We start from the raw sequence: 15,785 nt of genomic DNA, 5'->3' as shown, positions 1-15,785 counted from the left end.
ACATTAATTTAAACATATAATCTTTCTAAAACATATAGAGAGAGATTGAAAAACTTATTAAAGAAAGAAACAAGCAAAAAGTAACACAAATTATGCATGTAATGTGCGATTTCAAAATCTCGTGTACTAACCCTTTTATTGCGATGAGGCCAATACTTTTGTATATTAATTGAGATACAATTTGTTTTTACTATATATATATATACACAGGGGCGTCGATCCTTTTTTTCAGATTGGGGGGGGGGGGGCAAAATCATGAATCAACTTTCCAAAGGCGCTCGATCATACAGAACAAACAAACTCACGCACACACACATATGCATATGTATATATATTTATTTATTTATATGACTCATGAGATAGAGACACATATCTCACCAACAAATTAATGCGAGCGCGAGCTGAAATTTTTTAGTATACTGACCTGAAAACAGGAAAAAAGGTGCCTGTTTAGGACTGTTTGTAGTAACTCATGAGGAGGATACATATCTCACTACACAGATAATGCGAGTGCCGAGGGCGAGCTGAAATTTCTTTATATTCTGACCAGAAAGCTTGATATTCTAAGCATTTTTTGTACCAATGATTAAGATGGGTATATCTAAAAAAAACAATAGATGCGAGCGCGAGCTTAAAATTTTGATATTTCGATCTGAAAAAAGATGACAGTTTAATGGAAGTTTTTAATAAAGAACAGGATTATATCCAACAAAACATTATTGCAAATCGAAGCGGGAGTTCTTTTGAGGTTTAGAACTGAACACGGGACATTCTATTCACCTATTTAATCATGAAAAGTATGGGGTTTTGCTACAGAAATGATGCGAGCGCGAAGCGCGAGCTGAAATTTTTTATACTCCAATCTGAAAAGCGGCAATTTGAGCATGATTTTAAATAAAGAACGAGTTGTGGAGCTCAATCTCGCTTGCTGATTTATGTGTAACATTACCAACTTATTTTATTTTTGCACATGCGGAATCATTGGGGGGGGGGGGGTGTGGGCAAAACGATATGTTTGCCCCCTAATATTTTCATTGGTGGGGCGATCGCCCCCCTGCCCCCCCCCCCCCCCCCAGGATCGACGCCTCTGTATATACAATGATACTACGTCATGAATCATTTGGAATACATCACCAATCCAGGTTTATATAATTATTATCATTCAATTTTCATGTACATGATGTATAGGCCTATATACATATTTGGTATTTATATATATATATATATATATATATTGTGATGCTTTTCACTAAATATAATGCAATTTGTAATGATGAGCAATTTTTATCTAATTACTTTGATGAAACTGGATATAATGCTTAGAACTGAATTCAGAAAGAGATCCTTCAAGACAGAGCTTTGGAAATAGTTCTCCAGTTTTACAGATATATCGTTATTTTTTTTTTACTTCCTCCTGAGTGATCAGATGAATATCTAACTTAATGGAAAATGAAAATAAATCAAATTTTGTGGCGTAAACATTTAAACGTTAAAACAAAGGTATTGACAAACTGTATTTATACATTGAAATTGATATTTAGTGGTTTAAGGTCTGTAGTGACCAAACTAATTTCTTATTATTTTCTGTTTGATTTATCTATTTTTTACCACCCTACGACCAATTCGGGTGTGGTAAAATGTTATCACAGACCGCGAAACCTAATCACTTTTGGGTCACGTGGGTCTAGTGTCATCCCACCGAGGAAAAATAGTCCTCCCCTTTATTATTTTTAAAAACATGTATTATGATACAATTGTTGGACATAGATGCATGAATATAAATATACATATATATATTACACATCAATGTCGATTTAAATTTATATTCACTAGCATATCATATTTTGATGCATTATAGTGTGACGTCATTAATATCTAAATGCAGAGATATATTAGGCAAGGCCCGGTAGCTGGGCAGTGACATTATCCCGCGCACAACACAAAGCGAAGTCGTCGCGGCTTGTTGACTCTTTTAGAAGCTGCACATTAGCTTTTGACTGTAGGTTTGCAGTTGTTATTTACCAGGTATGTTAATTGAATTTTATCTGATGTATGTTTTACTTTGCTGGAATTTATAGGATCTCGTTACTCGAAAAATATTCTCATTTCTATGGAATTGTTCATTTCTAGCCGGACAAAGTAGTGTTAGAAAACACACTGTTTTACAATTTGAATTGTGTCGTTATGTATATCCAGCTTATAACTTTTGAATCTTTGAACACACCTTAATATTTACTATCTACCACGAAATAAACTGCTCAAAATTTCATGCAGCTTATTTAATTGACAGTGATGATATTTAATCACTTTGCATTTTTTATATGACATGTTTAAATTCATTCACCAAACGATGGAATGATAATTATGTACGTAAGCGTACTCTTTGCGATCTTTGCTTACAATATTTAGATTGATGCTTATCTCAACCCAGACAAAATACACGAGAGGCGAGTAAATGCATTTTCCGTGGAGTTTAATAAAAATTGTTTCTGAAAAGCATCATCCAAATGATGTATACCAAAATGCAAAATGATGTGTTGTCAAATAAAGCCAACATAATATAATGCAACAATCAAAACATAATAATATAAACGTAAAGCCTCCTGAGATGTGTCATATGCGAAAAATTAAAGTTATTAAACCAATCTCCTCAATTGACAATTGAAACAGTCCATCCACATTCATGACAAAGACACCAGTTTGTCATGTTGGCCAAATGTGGGCAACGTAAAATTCCATCTGCAAAGCTACGAAGCAAAGATTCCCGTTTGCAACACGAGCTTATGCAGGAAAACTTTTAAAACAGAAACTAGTGCTCAGAAGCCCCACCAACGGCCCTGAACTAGAATGTGAACGAGGCAACGTTAATGTTCGGTCCGAAATGGAATTCGCTGGTGGCCTCATCCAAATCGGGTGACGAACCAAGCCCCGTTCACATTATAACATGAGGAGTGGAATATACGAAATTGGTCTAAATAAATGAAAAATATTATCTCAGGAAGCCCAAAATAAGTGAAGAATCATAATGTGTTGTGGCAAAAAATGGAATGCCGCCAAACGGGATGACTCATCGTCAGCCCGCCGCCACAACACAATATGATGCCAATAGTTCAAACCATGCTGTATTTACAAGGTCCACGCTAAGAAGCGGGGAAAAGGGGGGGGGTGCATTAAACGAACAGGGACGCACAATTAAACCATCTAGGAGGATTCATGCTCACTCAGTCCACTTGCGAAGAGTCTAGTGCACTAAGATAAAGGAGAGGCGGGGGGGGGCGGGGCTTAGTCAGTAAATAGTGAAGTTTGTAGTAAGGACGTGAGATCTGATGATACCACGTGTGAGTTCTGGATAAGGTATTCAGGTCATAACATCTGCTCATAAAAAAGTTCCAACTGTTCGCGACGTCCGAGCCAGCGAGTCCTCGACGGAGGTAAACCAGCTGCTACTCTAGTGATTTCGCTCCGCGACAAAGAAATCAAGTGTTCTTCTGTTCGCGGATGTATTGAGTTTTAGGACCCGGCCACGTGCCGAGTAGTGAGGGCCCGCCCCCAACTAGAGCGGGACTGCCCGCGTCAGCGAAACGTGAATTGTCCCCTTCCTCTCTTACGATTCCGTGGAATGCTGACACAACCCACGTTGAGACTCCAAATAACTGCACATGGAAGAGAGAAAAGGAAAGAAACAGCGGCACCAATTGTACATTCTAAAAAGGGGGGGGGGGTACATAGTTACCATAAACACGATAAGTGTAGCAAAGACCACAATCTACTAACAGTGGGCGAGCAATTCTGCCTGCGCCCATGGAACTATTAACGGGTAAGATAACTATTGCGTCACCATGGCAACAAGCGAGAGAGAGAGAGAGTAAGGTTAATATTTACTGCTCGTTAGGGGTTGTCAAAAAACAAAAACAAATAAACATTAGGTCGATATTAAATTGTGCACAAACTGGTATTAAACATAGAAGGGTGATAAACATACTGGCAAAATTGCTTAAATTAAGGGGGGAGAGGTTGTCGAATATACAATCTGTGTGTGTTGGAAGCCCAGCGCCCCATATTTTGAATGCAAACATCGGGAACACCTGCCATGGCTGCAGAAGTTGCCGCCCCAATACGGAAAGAATGAGAAGAGAAATGAGCAACGGGTAGCCCGCAAAAACTAATGGCACGCTTTAAAACTTGGCCAAATTGGTGCCTCGTTAGGGGTGACGAGTCAAAGTGACGGAAAAAGGCAGAGCCGACCGAGCTCCGCAGAGCGAGGTAATCATTTACAGCGCGAAGTGGGCATAAATACGAAACAACATTCTGTGGAATTAGAATCGAGCATCCACGTCCAGTTTGATCTGTTTTAGACCTCGCAATCACAATGCGCAATTTTGCTTGATTACCCATCCCTTGAATAATAACATCTTTTTCTGATAAAGGAACGGGTTCATGTCTAGATCGAGACGTGAACTCCCCTACTCGAAGAAAACCAAAGAAAGCGATTAGAAAGGCAGCCCGAAACAATGCCAGATCATACGTATTAACGCATACGTGAGTCAATGACTTTAGGATGGATTTGAGAATAGGCAGGGTTATGGGACACCGGGTATCACGGCGAGCATTTTTCCGCCTGCACCCGTCTACCAGCCGCCGGATTACAAACGCGTCAGTCACATCAGGCCAACCCAATGTTTGCATCGTAAAAGCCAGGCCTGATATATATGTACTTATTGTTGCCCCCGCATACCCATTCCAGGAGAGATAAGCAATAAATTGAGCGACCTGCTCAACGTCAGGACGTATACTTATATCATAATGATATTGCAGCCGAAACTGCTTAAACACAGACCAAGCGTTCCTATAAGTATGATGAGTGCCGGGCGCCCGCGAAGAAAACAACAGATGCTCTCTCTCTATATGAAGCTGCTCCAAAGATGGGCGGGAAGCTTGCTGCCAGCCAGATCTGCGCCTGGTGCTAACCTGCGAAACCTGTCCATCTGAAAACGAGAGAGGGCATCAGCCTTTTCATTGCGAGAGCCTGGCACGTAACGTGCTTTGAACATAATATTATGTTCCAAACAAAGAACTACAAGCAAACGAACCAGTTTCATTACACTAGGACATTTCGAAGTTAAGGAATTAACAACATGAACAACTGTTTGATTATCTGACCAAAATAAGACCTTAGAATTAGCTAGAAGAGCCCCCCACATACGTATACCGACTACTATTGGGAAAAGCTCTAGAAAAGCGATGGAATAATTCTTCTCCAGTATTTCAGCTGGCCATTTCCCTTGAGCCCACTTATCCTGGAAGGATATACCAAAGCCAATGCTACCCGCAGCGTCAGTAAAGAACTGAAAATGAGCATTAGTTACCCATGTTGAGTGTGAAAACATAACTGTACCATTGAAATCGGACAGAAACGTAAGCCAGGCCTGCATGTCCTCTTTTGCGCCGCGTGAAAGCCTTATCCGGTGGTTTGAGGTGCGGACCCCTTTAGTAAGATCGATAAGTCTCCTTAGGAAGGCTCTTCCGGGAGCCACGGCTTTACACACGAAATTAAGGCTGCCAATTAGCGACTGCAACTGCCGCAACGAGAGCTTATCTTTCTTAACAAAATCAATGAGCATTGCCTGTAACACGTTTACTTTCTCCTTGGGTACCCGAACTCTCTGCTCAGCCGCGTCGATTTCAAGCCCTAAAAATATGATAGTGGGAACGGGCCCCTCAGTCTTCTCCTCCGCTATCGGGACGCCAAAAACCTCGCACATCGCCTTAAAATGATACATCAAGGAACGACATTCCTGCCGTGTTGCGCCAACAAAAAAGAAATAATCCAAATAATGCAAAATTTGCTCTGAATTCGCAATTTCACGGCAACATGACTCAAGAAAAGTGCTAAAACGCTCAAAATGGGCACATGAAATTGAGCAGCCCATTGGCAAGCATTTATCAAAGTAATACGCGCCATCAATGCAAAACCCCAGAAGGTCAAAATCGGAGGGATTCACTGGTAGTAAGCGAAAAGCGGATTTTATATCGGTTTTTCCCATGAGAGCACTAGCTCCCAAGCGAGCAACGAGATCAACCGCCTTGTCAAATGAAGTGTAATTCACGGAACATAAATCGGAATCAATGTGGTCATTAACCGAAGCCCCCCGAGGAGAAGATAGATGCTGAATTAGACGGAATTCTCCCGGATTTCGCTTGGGGACGAGCCCTACCGGGGAGCAGCGAAAGTTATCGAAAGGCGGGTCTTGGAAAGGACCTGACATTCTCCCTAAACTAACTTCCTTACCAACTTTCTCCAACAGCATGTCCCTATGCTCCCTAGCAGATTTCAAATTACGCGAGAACACAGAGCGACGCTCGCCTGTGAAACCCAATGAAAAACCCAACCTAAAACCAGAAATCAGAAAAGCTGCATTATGTTGATTATGGTGCCGTCTAAGAAATGGGAGCATGCTGCCAAGTTTAATTGGAGTTGGAGCTAGGCTTCTGTTTGGCGATTGCAGCGGCAGAGTTGCAGGCGTGTGAGCCATGCGCTGCTGAGGAGCATTTTCCGCACCGGTGAGCATAACGACAGGCGGTGCGTTGGCATGACCCAGCGTTAAAGGCGAAACAGACTGGTGAGGAGCGGAAGGGGGCAGGCGCGGCGCCAGGGGCCCGAATTGCCCCTTGTCTGTTGGCATATCCTGAGGATGGGAAACTACCCCGCCGAAACGACCGGTCGTATGGCCGAAAGGGCTGGTTACCCCCAAAAGACGAAAACGCTGCTCGACCGGGCGTCGAAGCTACTGTCAGCCATAGCTCGGTGTCTATGACAGCCCAGGAACGATGTGGATGACGGGCCTGACGTAACCGAAATTGAATGTCATAGGCCCGCCAATTGAAACCCCCAAAACGCACAATAGAGCGAACGATATCCATATACTTGAGGAGCTCGCGCGCACGCATACAGTGTCGCTCCAAGTATATAGACGCGTAAATAATGAACGCAGATGTCCACTGTTCTATGCTGGCGATCACCGGAGCCTTGCTTTGGGGGCGAAGCATTAAAGCGGACCCGGTGGCACAAAGGCTGAAGGCCTGCAACTGGGAACTTTCCTCACTTAAGCTTTCCCTTTTTAGTAATCCACCTAACTCTACAAATTCACCTTTCCAAATCTTCTCCTTAACACTGGAAGGCACCTCCCCGCCCAAATCATCACACACACAGCTAAGCATATCTGGCTGCGCAGACAGCGTAGGAAAAGGAGGGTTGGGGGCTGGTGTAAAATTATCATGACTATTAAGCCCCTCAACTACATGGGCAGGAGGGATAGAAGGAGAAGCTTGGGATTGAAATTGGGGAATGACCGGATCTTGTGGAGAAGTCACAAGAGGCCAGGAGCCCCCCATTGTCCCGAACTCACCGTTGGTTGTCGACGCCGAACTTCCAGCAGCTGGGCTCTGCGTAGAAGTAAAAACTTGGCCGACGTCTGTCTCGAGGTCGACAGGAGAAGGCTGGCTGGCGGCATCTCGGACCGAACGACGAGTAGACTTCCTCTGACTTAACTTTTTGCCTGGCTTAACCTTGGGCATGATTGAATAATGCAGGGGTGGCGAAATTGAAAAGTCCTTAGAGCAAACTGTGACTCCTAACAGCTCAAAAGTCCAACAAACGGATATAACACAAATATACAGGTATGTTCCTAGATAAAAGAATAAATTCTCAACTGCGAAGCGTTCTTTAAGATATATGAATGGGTAAGAAAGACAATTAGAAGGATCACAACTAAAGAGTTCAACGAACGAATAACAAAAATACAGGAAGTATGTTGCACAAGACAGGTGAATTGAGATGGAAGATGCTTTCAAATCGACTCCACGAAGAAGAATGCTAACTTGTTAGAAATTGGCTTTTGCCCCCTCCCGAAATTACCACGTCAGCTAACGCGACGTAGCATTTTTAGCCACGCCTCCTTGTAATGTCCGAAAAATACCAAAATTCGCAACGCAACATTTTTTGGCCACGCCTCCTCGTGAAGTCCGACAAAATACCATATTTGGCATCGCAACATATCTCCGCCAGGGCAAAGGAATTCGCCTGACCAGGCTCCTTCCTTGTAAAACACCTGTTACGTACCGCTGGCGGGCTATGTTGTTGTCCAGCTAGTCTGACCTGAGATAACCTCTCATTAACTCGCTTCGCGCGTTAAGAGGTATTAGTCTTAAATATCAGACCCGCTTTGGTTTTGCAAAATTACTTGTTTCATTTTTGAAGTGACGGTTTATATGATGAAATACATAGTAGATAATGGATCTATTCTTTTTTTTTATATAGCCGCTGATATAGAGGCTGATGATTATACATGGCTGCTGACCATGGGCGCAGCTGACCAGGAGACATACATGTATAATCCTGGTACCTTATTATACTAGGGTGAGTTATTTAATCTAAACGGTGATTTACGCCAAATTCTAACATGACCATCTGAGTCAGAAATACTTTGATGTAATAATTTCAGGTGTTTTTCCCTTTCCGGAAAATGAAGTTGACACGTGTGATATATGATAACGCCTACAGTATTACGACAATTTATAATGTTATAATATGATAATAATTATGTTTGGTTAAATAACTACAATATTGATATCCCATATCAACTTATTTTAATTGAAATGCTTATTTGTACAGAAGTCTAATAACTGATGATACAACTTGTAACAATTTATGTTATTTTATACTCATGATGTTTTATTTTGTCTTCTGTACGATGCAGGGTTTATTCCGTTTTTTCTTCTGTTTATGATTAAACACTACACACCACATTGTCTGCCTGTCCCTTCGCTCTCATCTGTTCTTGTCACCCTTGATGAGTGAATGGTTGCAGCCGACATCGGCCCCAACAGGTCTAACGAATATGCGTCTGGTTGCGTAATTATACACTCCCGGTATTAGCAACGGGTTTTAGCACGGTTTTGGACTAAAATATCGAATCCTCTTTATAAAACTCTATAGTAGCTGTCTTACACTAAAGACCACAGAGGTGGCACAATGTGGAATGTGCAAAGAAGAAAAGTGACTGACCTTTTTTTATTACAGCATTGGAATATAAGATCAAAATTAAAGGATTTGCTCTACACTTTGGAGCTGATTATTCTTGATCGGCGCCGGTTAAGACTCAGGCAGCGCCGATTTATAACCAGATGGCGCTGATTATTCTTGCCCGACGCCGATTTATATTTAGGTGGAGCTGTTTATTCTTCATCGGCGCCGGTTAAGACTCTGGCAGCGCCGATTTATAACCAGATGACGCTTATTATTCGTGTCCGGCCCCGATTTAGATTTAGGTGGCGCTGATTATCCTTGATCGGCGCCGGTTAAGAACTCAGGCAGCGTCGATTTTTCTTTAACGGCGCCGATTTATAACGAGATGGCGCCGATTATTCTTGTCCGGTGCCGATTTAGATTTAGGTGGCGCTTATTATCTTTGATCGGCACCGGTTAAGACTCTGGCAGTGCCGATTTTTCTTGACTGGCGCCGATTTATAACCAAAATAATGGCGCTGATTATTCTTGTCCGGCGCCGATTTAGATTTAGGTGGCGCTGATTATTCTTGATTGGCGCCAGTTGATTATTTTCAACCGGCGAAGTTGTTGGGAAAAGGGTAGTTAAAAGAAAAGATAAGGAAGATGATATGATCGTGCTTTGCTGGGGGATAGTCTTTCCTTTACTGTTGCTAATATTATATCAGTGTATAATTTTTTTAAGCGGCGCCTTTTTTCTTTCCTTCATTTTTATTTTTTTCATTTTCATTATTTCTTCTACTTTTCTTTTTTTTTTGAGCGGCGCCTTAGGCGCCGCTCAAATATTAGGGGGGCGCGCGCCCCCAGTGCCCCCCCCCCCTGGATCCGCCACTGTGTAGAAAGAACACATGGTCTACTGATGGAGGCGGGGATGGATGTGTTATAAGAGGCAGTTTAAGTGAAATATATACTAAAGTATAATGGGGAGAGTTGTTCACAAGTGACATCACACATCTTTGTCTCATTGCCAATGTGAGGATCTACATAGCATTAGTGATCGCAATATTCAAATGTTCATAACTTTCTCATTATTTGTCCGATTTTTCTCAAACTTTCGTTGATCTGTTTCTTTTATTTTTTTTGTTTTCACACAAGCTATCTTGTTCCAAAGTAATGTATTGAGAAAATCTTGTTCCTGTATTACGTAATACCATCACGTGACACATCGGGTTATAGCGTAACCACCGTTAGAGAAAAGGGCCTCCTAAATTGCAGAAAGGTCAGGTCAAGTATACTCGAACCCTAGTATAAATTATTATTTGGCTTATGATTTTCACAACAACGGTTAAAGTGGACCCGAGCAGCATTATTTGGCTGATGATTTTCAAACATTTTCACAAACTAGAACCGACATATCGAAAATTTTGGGGCCCTTTTATCGAATGGTTAGGTTACGCAATTACCCGACTGGACGCGTTTACCCGATCTGATGGCATAAGCCTGACACTTAGATTGTATGTTCTGAACGAATAAACACAACTCAAATCTGAAGTAGAATTCGATGATACCTATATTCAGTAGCAAGAAACGATGTCAAAGGGGCTTATTAACTGATACCGTTTACTATTTCAGAAAAAAATATTACATTAAGTGAGGGAAACTGGTAAAGATCAAATGATTCTGGTATCAATAGATTTAGAAAGTAAAAGGTATACTTGCCGGATATCAATGTGTAAAAATGATAATATCTTCGATGATAAAGATCAAAGTATAGCTATTTTAAAAATCGAGACTTTGGATCGACTTTGAACTAATTCCGGAATATTTCACTTCCAATATTGGTTAACCCTCACGTAGAATTGTATTCATTTTCTCATTTATTTGCTAATATGATGATGATGAACATAATAATAATGATAATAATATAGTTTTTGAATAACTCTTTTATTCGAGGCGACTGGTCATTTCCATTCATTTTGTCATTTTTTTTACCTTGCTCTTGCTCACTAATGCCGCTCTCGGTAAGATTTAAGGTTTCGTCAATGCTTACATTCTTAATACCTGGGTTTAGACACTTTTATCATTTGTTTATTATTCATATAATTATATATATATATATATATATATATATATTATTCACGCACATTCAAAATGTTACAATACCAATATAATGCAGAATAGAATTCATAAAATTTGAGAAAATTTACCTTTTATTTAGCAGCTGTAATTTGTAGAAAAAAGTTTGCCCTCTTTGCTGTCGTTTTCTGTACTCGAGGAAGAATGTCTACTCTGGGCGAATGTATCTGAATTGGTTTGCCGCGCTAAATGGAGACTTCGTCAGCTTCGAATGCGAGTATATAAAAGTATGCATGAAAACTGAAAAATTCCCAAGTTCGTTTACACTTTTATATCACGTTACTTCTAACCAACAGTAAAATACCTGTTTTGTTACGTTTCGTTTGATTTAATCCTAACAGAAGGGGAGTAGGGAAATCAAAAGAATGGAATTTCGAGTCCTCGGCCAAATCACTTTCATAATGATCATGCGCACTCGTCTGTAACCCTTATAGAAAGGTCTTTTGGGTGTTTTTTCTGTCTTTTTGTCTTTAACCGTACTGTTTTGTTGGAAGGGTGAGAGTGGGTTTAAGAAAACATCAATAAACGCACCGGGATTCTCTTTTATCAAAATTAGATTCGAAACTTCCGTAAACCAGTTCGAAGAACCAGATCGAGGAGGGTGTAGATTTTTTTATATCGAGGATCGCTGAATTTTCTTTTTCGGGCGATCATAAATGCCTAATTGACATGATTTATATAGGCTTTAAGGCTTTATATATGTTTTTGGTGATAACATCGAAAACCGAATGTGACTTCCCTCTGTTGATATTTAAACACTCATATATCAAATTTATATAGGGTGTGTGTGCGTGTGTGTGGGGATGAGCGCGTGTATTTACTTTTGTTTTCTTAGTATAAAAGTTAATTTTTTTAGTTTTCTTAGTATAATAGTATATTGTTTGAGGCATTTATTCCATCATTATTTGCTTTCGTTTTTTGGTAAGTATTTTTATATATTCTTATTAATAAAACATAATGATTTCTTGTCTTTACTTACAATACGTTGTAAATTATTGGAATGATCATTGATAAAAACATTCTGAAAAAGTGTGTGTGTGGTTGCGAGTGATAATATGTGAATTTGTATTACTGTACACGGTGGCCGAGTGGTTTATGGCTCATGACTAGACATATGAAGGTCCGGGGTTCTATTCAAGGACACGGTACCTACAATTGTACTATGCCCTTGATAAAGGAACTAGTATTATATACACCGTGCTCTTACACTACGTTGTACATAACTTTTTTCAACAAAATGCACACACGCACGATAAGATTTCTTATAGCATTTTCATGTATTTTAACAGAAACAGAAGAAATAAAGGAAATGCCATAAGAATTTTATTAACAATGTGTGTGTGTTCTTTTAATCTTTATTATGTACAACCAGGTGGTATTTTCATGTTATTTTAGCGAACAGGTTTTTTAACTTTCATTTTAGTCTAAACTTTATTAATGAGATAGTATTTTCACTTAAAGGTCAAGTCCTCCTCAGCAAAATGTTGATTTGAAACAATAGAGAAAAATCAGAAGGGCATAATGCTGAAAATTTCATCAGAATCGGATGAAAAATAAGAAAGTTATGGCTTTCTAAAGTGTCGCTTATTTTTCGCAAAATAAAAATATATGCATTATGCATATATTGTTATTTTGCGAAAAATAAGCGACACTTTAGAAAGCCATAAATTATGACAATTTAGTCACATGCAAATGAGAGAATCGATGATGTCCCTTATTCACTATTTCTTCTTTTTTTATTGTTTGAATTATACAATATTTAATGTTTTACAGATTGGACAATAAGGAGCAACTTGACTGGACCATAAAATGTTAAACACTGGTAATTCCACATGTTCAGGGAGAAATAAAACTTTGTTTCACAGAAGAATGAGGAGAAAATTGGAATATGTCATATAATAAAATACAAAACAAATAGTGAGAGAGTAATGTCATCAGTTCCTCATTTGCATACCGGCTGGGATGTGCATACAACTATTTTGTAAAATTAAGCGAAACTTAAAATGTCATATCTTTCGTATTTTTTATTTTCAATGTTGTGCTTGATGGATTTGCTCTCTTTTTATTCAAATCAGCTTTTTCTTGCCATGGGATGAACTATGTTTAAGAGGAATGAAATAGAACTTGAACTTGATTTAATTGTGTTTCCCGACCTTTTATTATGATGCAAAAAATCAAACCATTGGACTTTTCGCATTAGATACTAGTATTTATCTCCAATATCGTAATATCGTAACATTGTTGTGTCCGAAGACGATATTTGTTAATTATTCATTTATTCAATTTTTATTTCAAACAATCGAGAATAAAAAAATAAAATACGGAAGGTAGCCCATTTCTTTTGAAAACTGCTCTACAAAGGAGCCCCTACTTTCCTCGTTTGTTTCTATTTCAATTTGTATTGTCTAATATCCAAATAACTAAACAACACCAATTAGAAATCAAGATATATCTCTGATTTTGTATTTTATCAGTCGCTTTTATTTGAGAATAACGAATCATTTATATACAATCAATAGCATTAATGAATGCGAGTATAAATAGCGCAAATTCATTATGTGACACATTACAATTTGAACAGATAATATTGTATTCATAAGGTCTAATCAACTACCCCTACTCTATATATACATACATAATGTTACCGTTGAAACGTACATATATGATTTTGCGTTTAATGTTATGGCAGTGCTCTGATGTGGTTTTTTATTTACTATTTTGCAATCGTAACACTATTACAAAGGAGTCACGTGCATATTGAGGAAATGGCAGTAAAACACTGAATACATCGCTGCATTAACATGTTGCGAATTTGCAACTTGGCTAGTTCATTTTTAAAGCACAGTGATCAGATGATATGCATCTCTATACAGAACATAGTGTTAGTGGTACGAATGAGTGATGACCTCGCCTTTTATTATATGTTCTCAAAATATTATGATCTTTTTACTTGAATAAGCGTATTCGTAAGATTATTTTCCGCCATTTTATGTTGAAAAGAGCAGTGTCCGTCAGTGTGAATTACGACGTGAAATCCTCTCCACGCTGTTAAATTCGAACATTTTCACAGTGTAAATTTCATTTTCACATAGTGACTAAATGAACACACTGTGATAACTTTGTATTCCATCCAACAGAAACGCATTATTGATCATAAAATACCTGCTAACATCTTTTATAACTGCAAAAATCATTTACTCCAATTACATCCTTTGAAAAAAATATATACTCTTCAATATAAAATGTGACGTATACCCAGCTTATAGTCATTATAGTTGGATTCAAATTGTCAATTGAATTGTTCATCGTGACCGAATAACATGCATTTCCTTTTCATAGAGGTGTATTCTGTGAGTACTTGTTGAATTCACTGATGTGAAATTGAAACCTTAAAGGAGAAATTGACACTTGGTCGAATCTACAATATACATGTACTAGCCTATCCTGATATGCGCCGGGCTAGATCGCGTGAAGGAGACTGACGGACTCGGGCTTCGCCCTCGCCCGTCAGTAGTTTGCCCACTAGCCCGACGTATATCGGATAAGCTAACAATATATATGAATATATTATATGAATGTATTGGAAACTGCTGCAGCTTTTATCCTTTGTCATTTTGCCATTGGTTGGTTTTCATCAAACTTTCAATGAAGTGTTTCATCATAACCAACGTGACATCATTGTACACTTCCCGTACCCAGACGATAAAAATAAATCAGTGATGTATACTTTACAAGTCCTTGGTACCATACAAATAGTTTGCTTAAAAAACACCCTAGCAATTTCAAATTCACTGTTAATTTCATGTATAATTTACATCGCAGGGTACTTAAATGGTACATATGAGGCACGCCAAATGTCCAATATAGTTACCAGTAAACAGCGAGTGATAAACTGGTCTTCGAACTACTCGACATTTGGCGCTCCATACACGTTTCAGCTATCGCATTAGAATCGTCCATAGACAATAGGGAGTTTTCGCTTTTACCATACGCGGAAACTCTCTCTCCAACACATCAATTCCTTTGAAAATGCAATTAAAATCACAATGGAGAGCTTGAGAGGATTTTGTCAAAAGTTGGTGGACTTAGGAGAGCAGATTATCCAAAGATTTGCCGCGGAAGAACAATTGCAAATATGGTGTTGTCCAGTCAAGGGATTCGACAAAATCCTCTCGGCTCTCCATTGTGATTTGACTTGCATTTTCAAAAGAATTGATGCGTTGTAGAGAGTTTCCCCGTAGTAAAAGCGAAAACTCCCTACTATCTATATGGACGATTATAATGCGATAGCTGAAATGTATATGGAGCGCCAAATGTCGAGTACTTCGAAGACTAGTTTATCACTCGTTGTTTACTGATAACTATATTGGACATTTGGCGTGCCATATACCATAGAGCTATTACAGCTCTATGCTTATACGTACCATTTCAATACCCTGCGATGTAAATTATACATGAAATTAACAGTGAATTTGAAATTGCTAGGGTGTTTCTAAGCAAACTATTTGTATGGTACCAAGGACATGCGAAAATGTCCGGACTGACACAGCCAGATCGCCGAAATCGACCCCTGTCCAAACAAGTTGTTATATTATAAGCTTGCAATGACATATCATCGGTCGGCATGGAGTCGGTTCAATAAGCC

General features: G+C 39.2%; 1 protein-coding gene across 1 annotated transcript; it reads right to left on the bottom strand.

Annotated features, from left to right (window-relative positions):
- Positions 1-2,456: 2,456 nt before the first annotated feature.
- On the bottom strand, positions 2,457-8,227 carry LOC135155077 (uncharacterized). The gene is made up of 2 exons (XM_064103667.1): positions 7,407-8,227; positions 2,457-4,985 (listed from the first exon to the last, which is right to left on the bottom strand). The coding sequence occupies exons 1-2, from the start codon at positions 7,573-7,575 to the stop codon at positions 4,000-4,002; spliced, it is 1,155 nt and encodes a 384-aa protein (XP_063959737.1). The 5' UTR covers positions 7,576-8,227; the 3' UTR covers positions 2,457-3,999.
- Between the last annotated feature and the right edge of the window lie 7,558 nt (positions 8,228-15,785).

The sequence above is a fragment of the Lytechinus pictus genome, chromosome 8 (assembly GCF_037042905.1).
Source record: "Lytechinus pictus isolate F3 Inbred chromosome 8, Lp3.0, whole genome shotgun sequence".
Lineage (NCBI taxonomy): Eukaryota > Metazoa > Echinodermata > Echinoidea > Temnopleuroida > Toxopneustidae > Lytechinus > Lytechinus pictus.
This window is presented reverse-complemented; position numbering and strand designations above follow the sequence as displayed.

What these genes read in the sequence shown, in the direction of transcription:
- LOC135155077 (XM_064103667.1), bottom strand. Translation starts at nt 7,575, where the DNA reads ATGCCCAAGGTTAAGCCAGGCAAAAAGTTAAGTCAGAGGAAGTCTACT. An exon ending in TTCGGCGTCGACAACCAACG is followed by an intron (nt 4,986 to 7,406) that starts GTGAGTTCGGGA and finishes TCTCGTTTTCAG; the next exon opens with ATGGACAGGTTTCGCAGGTT.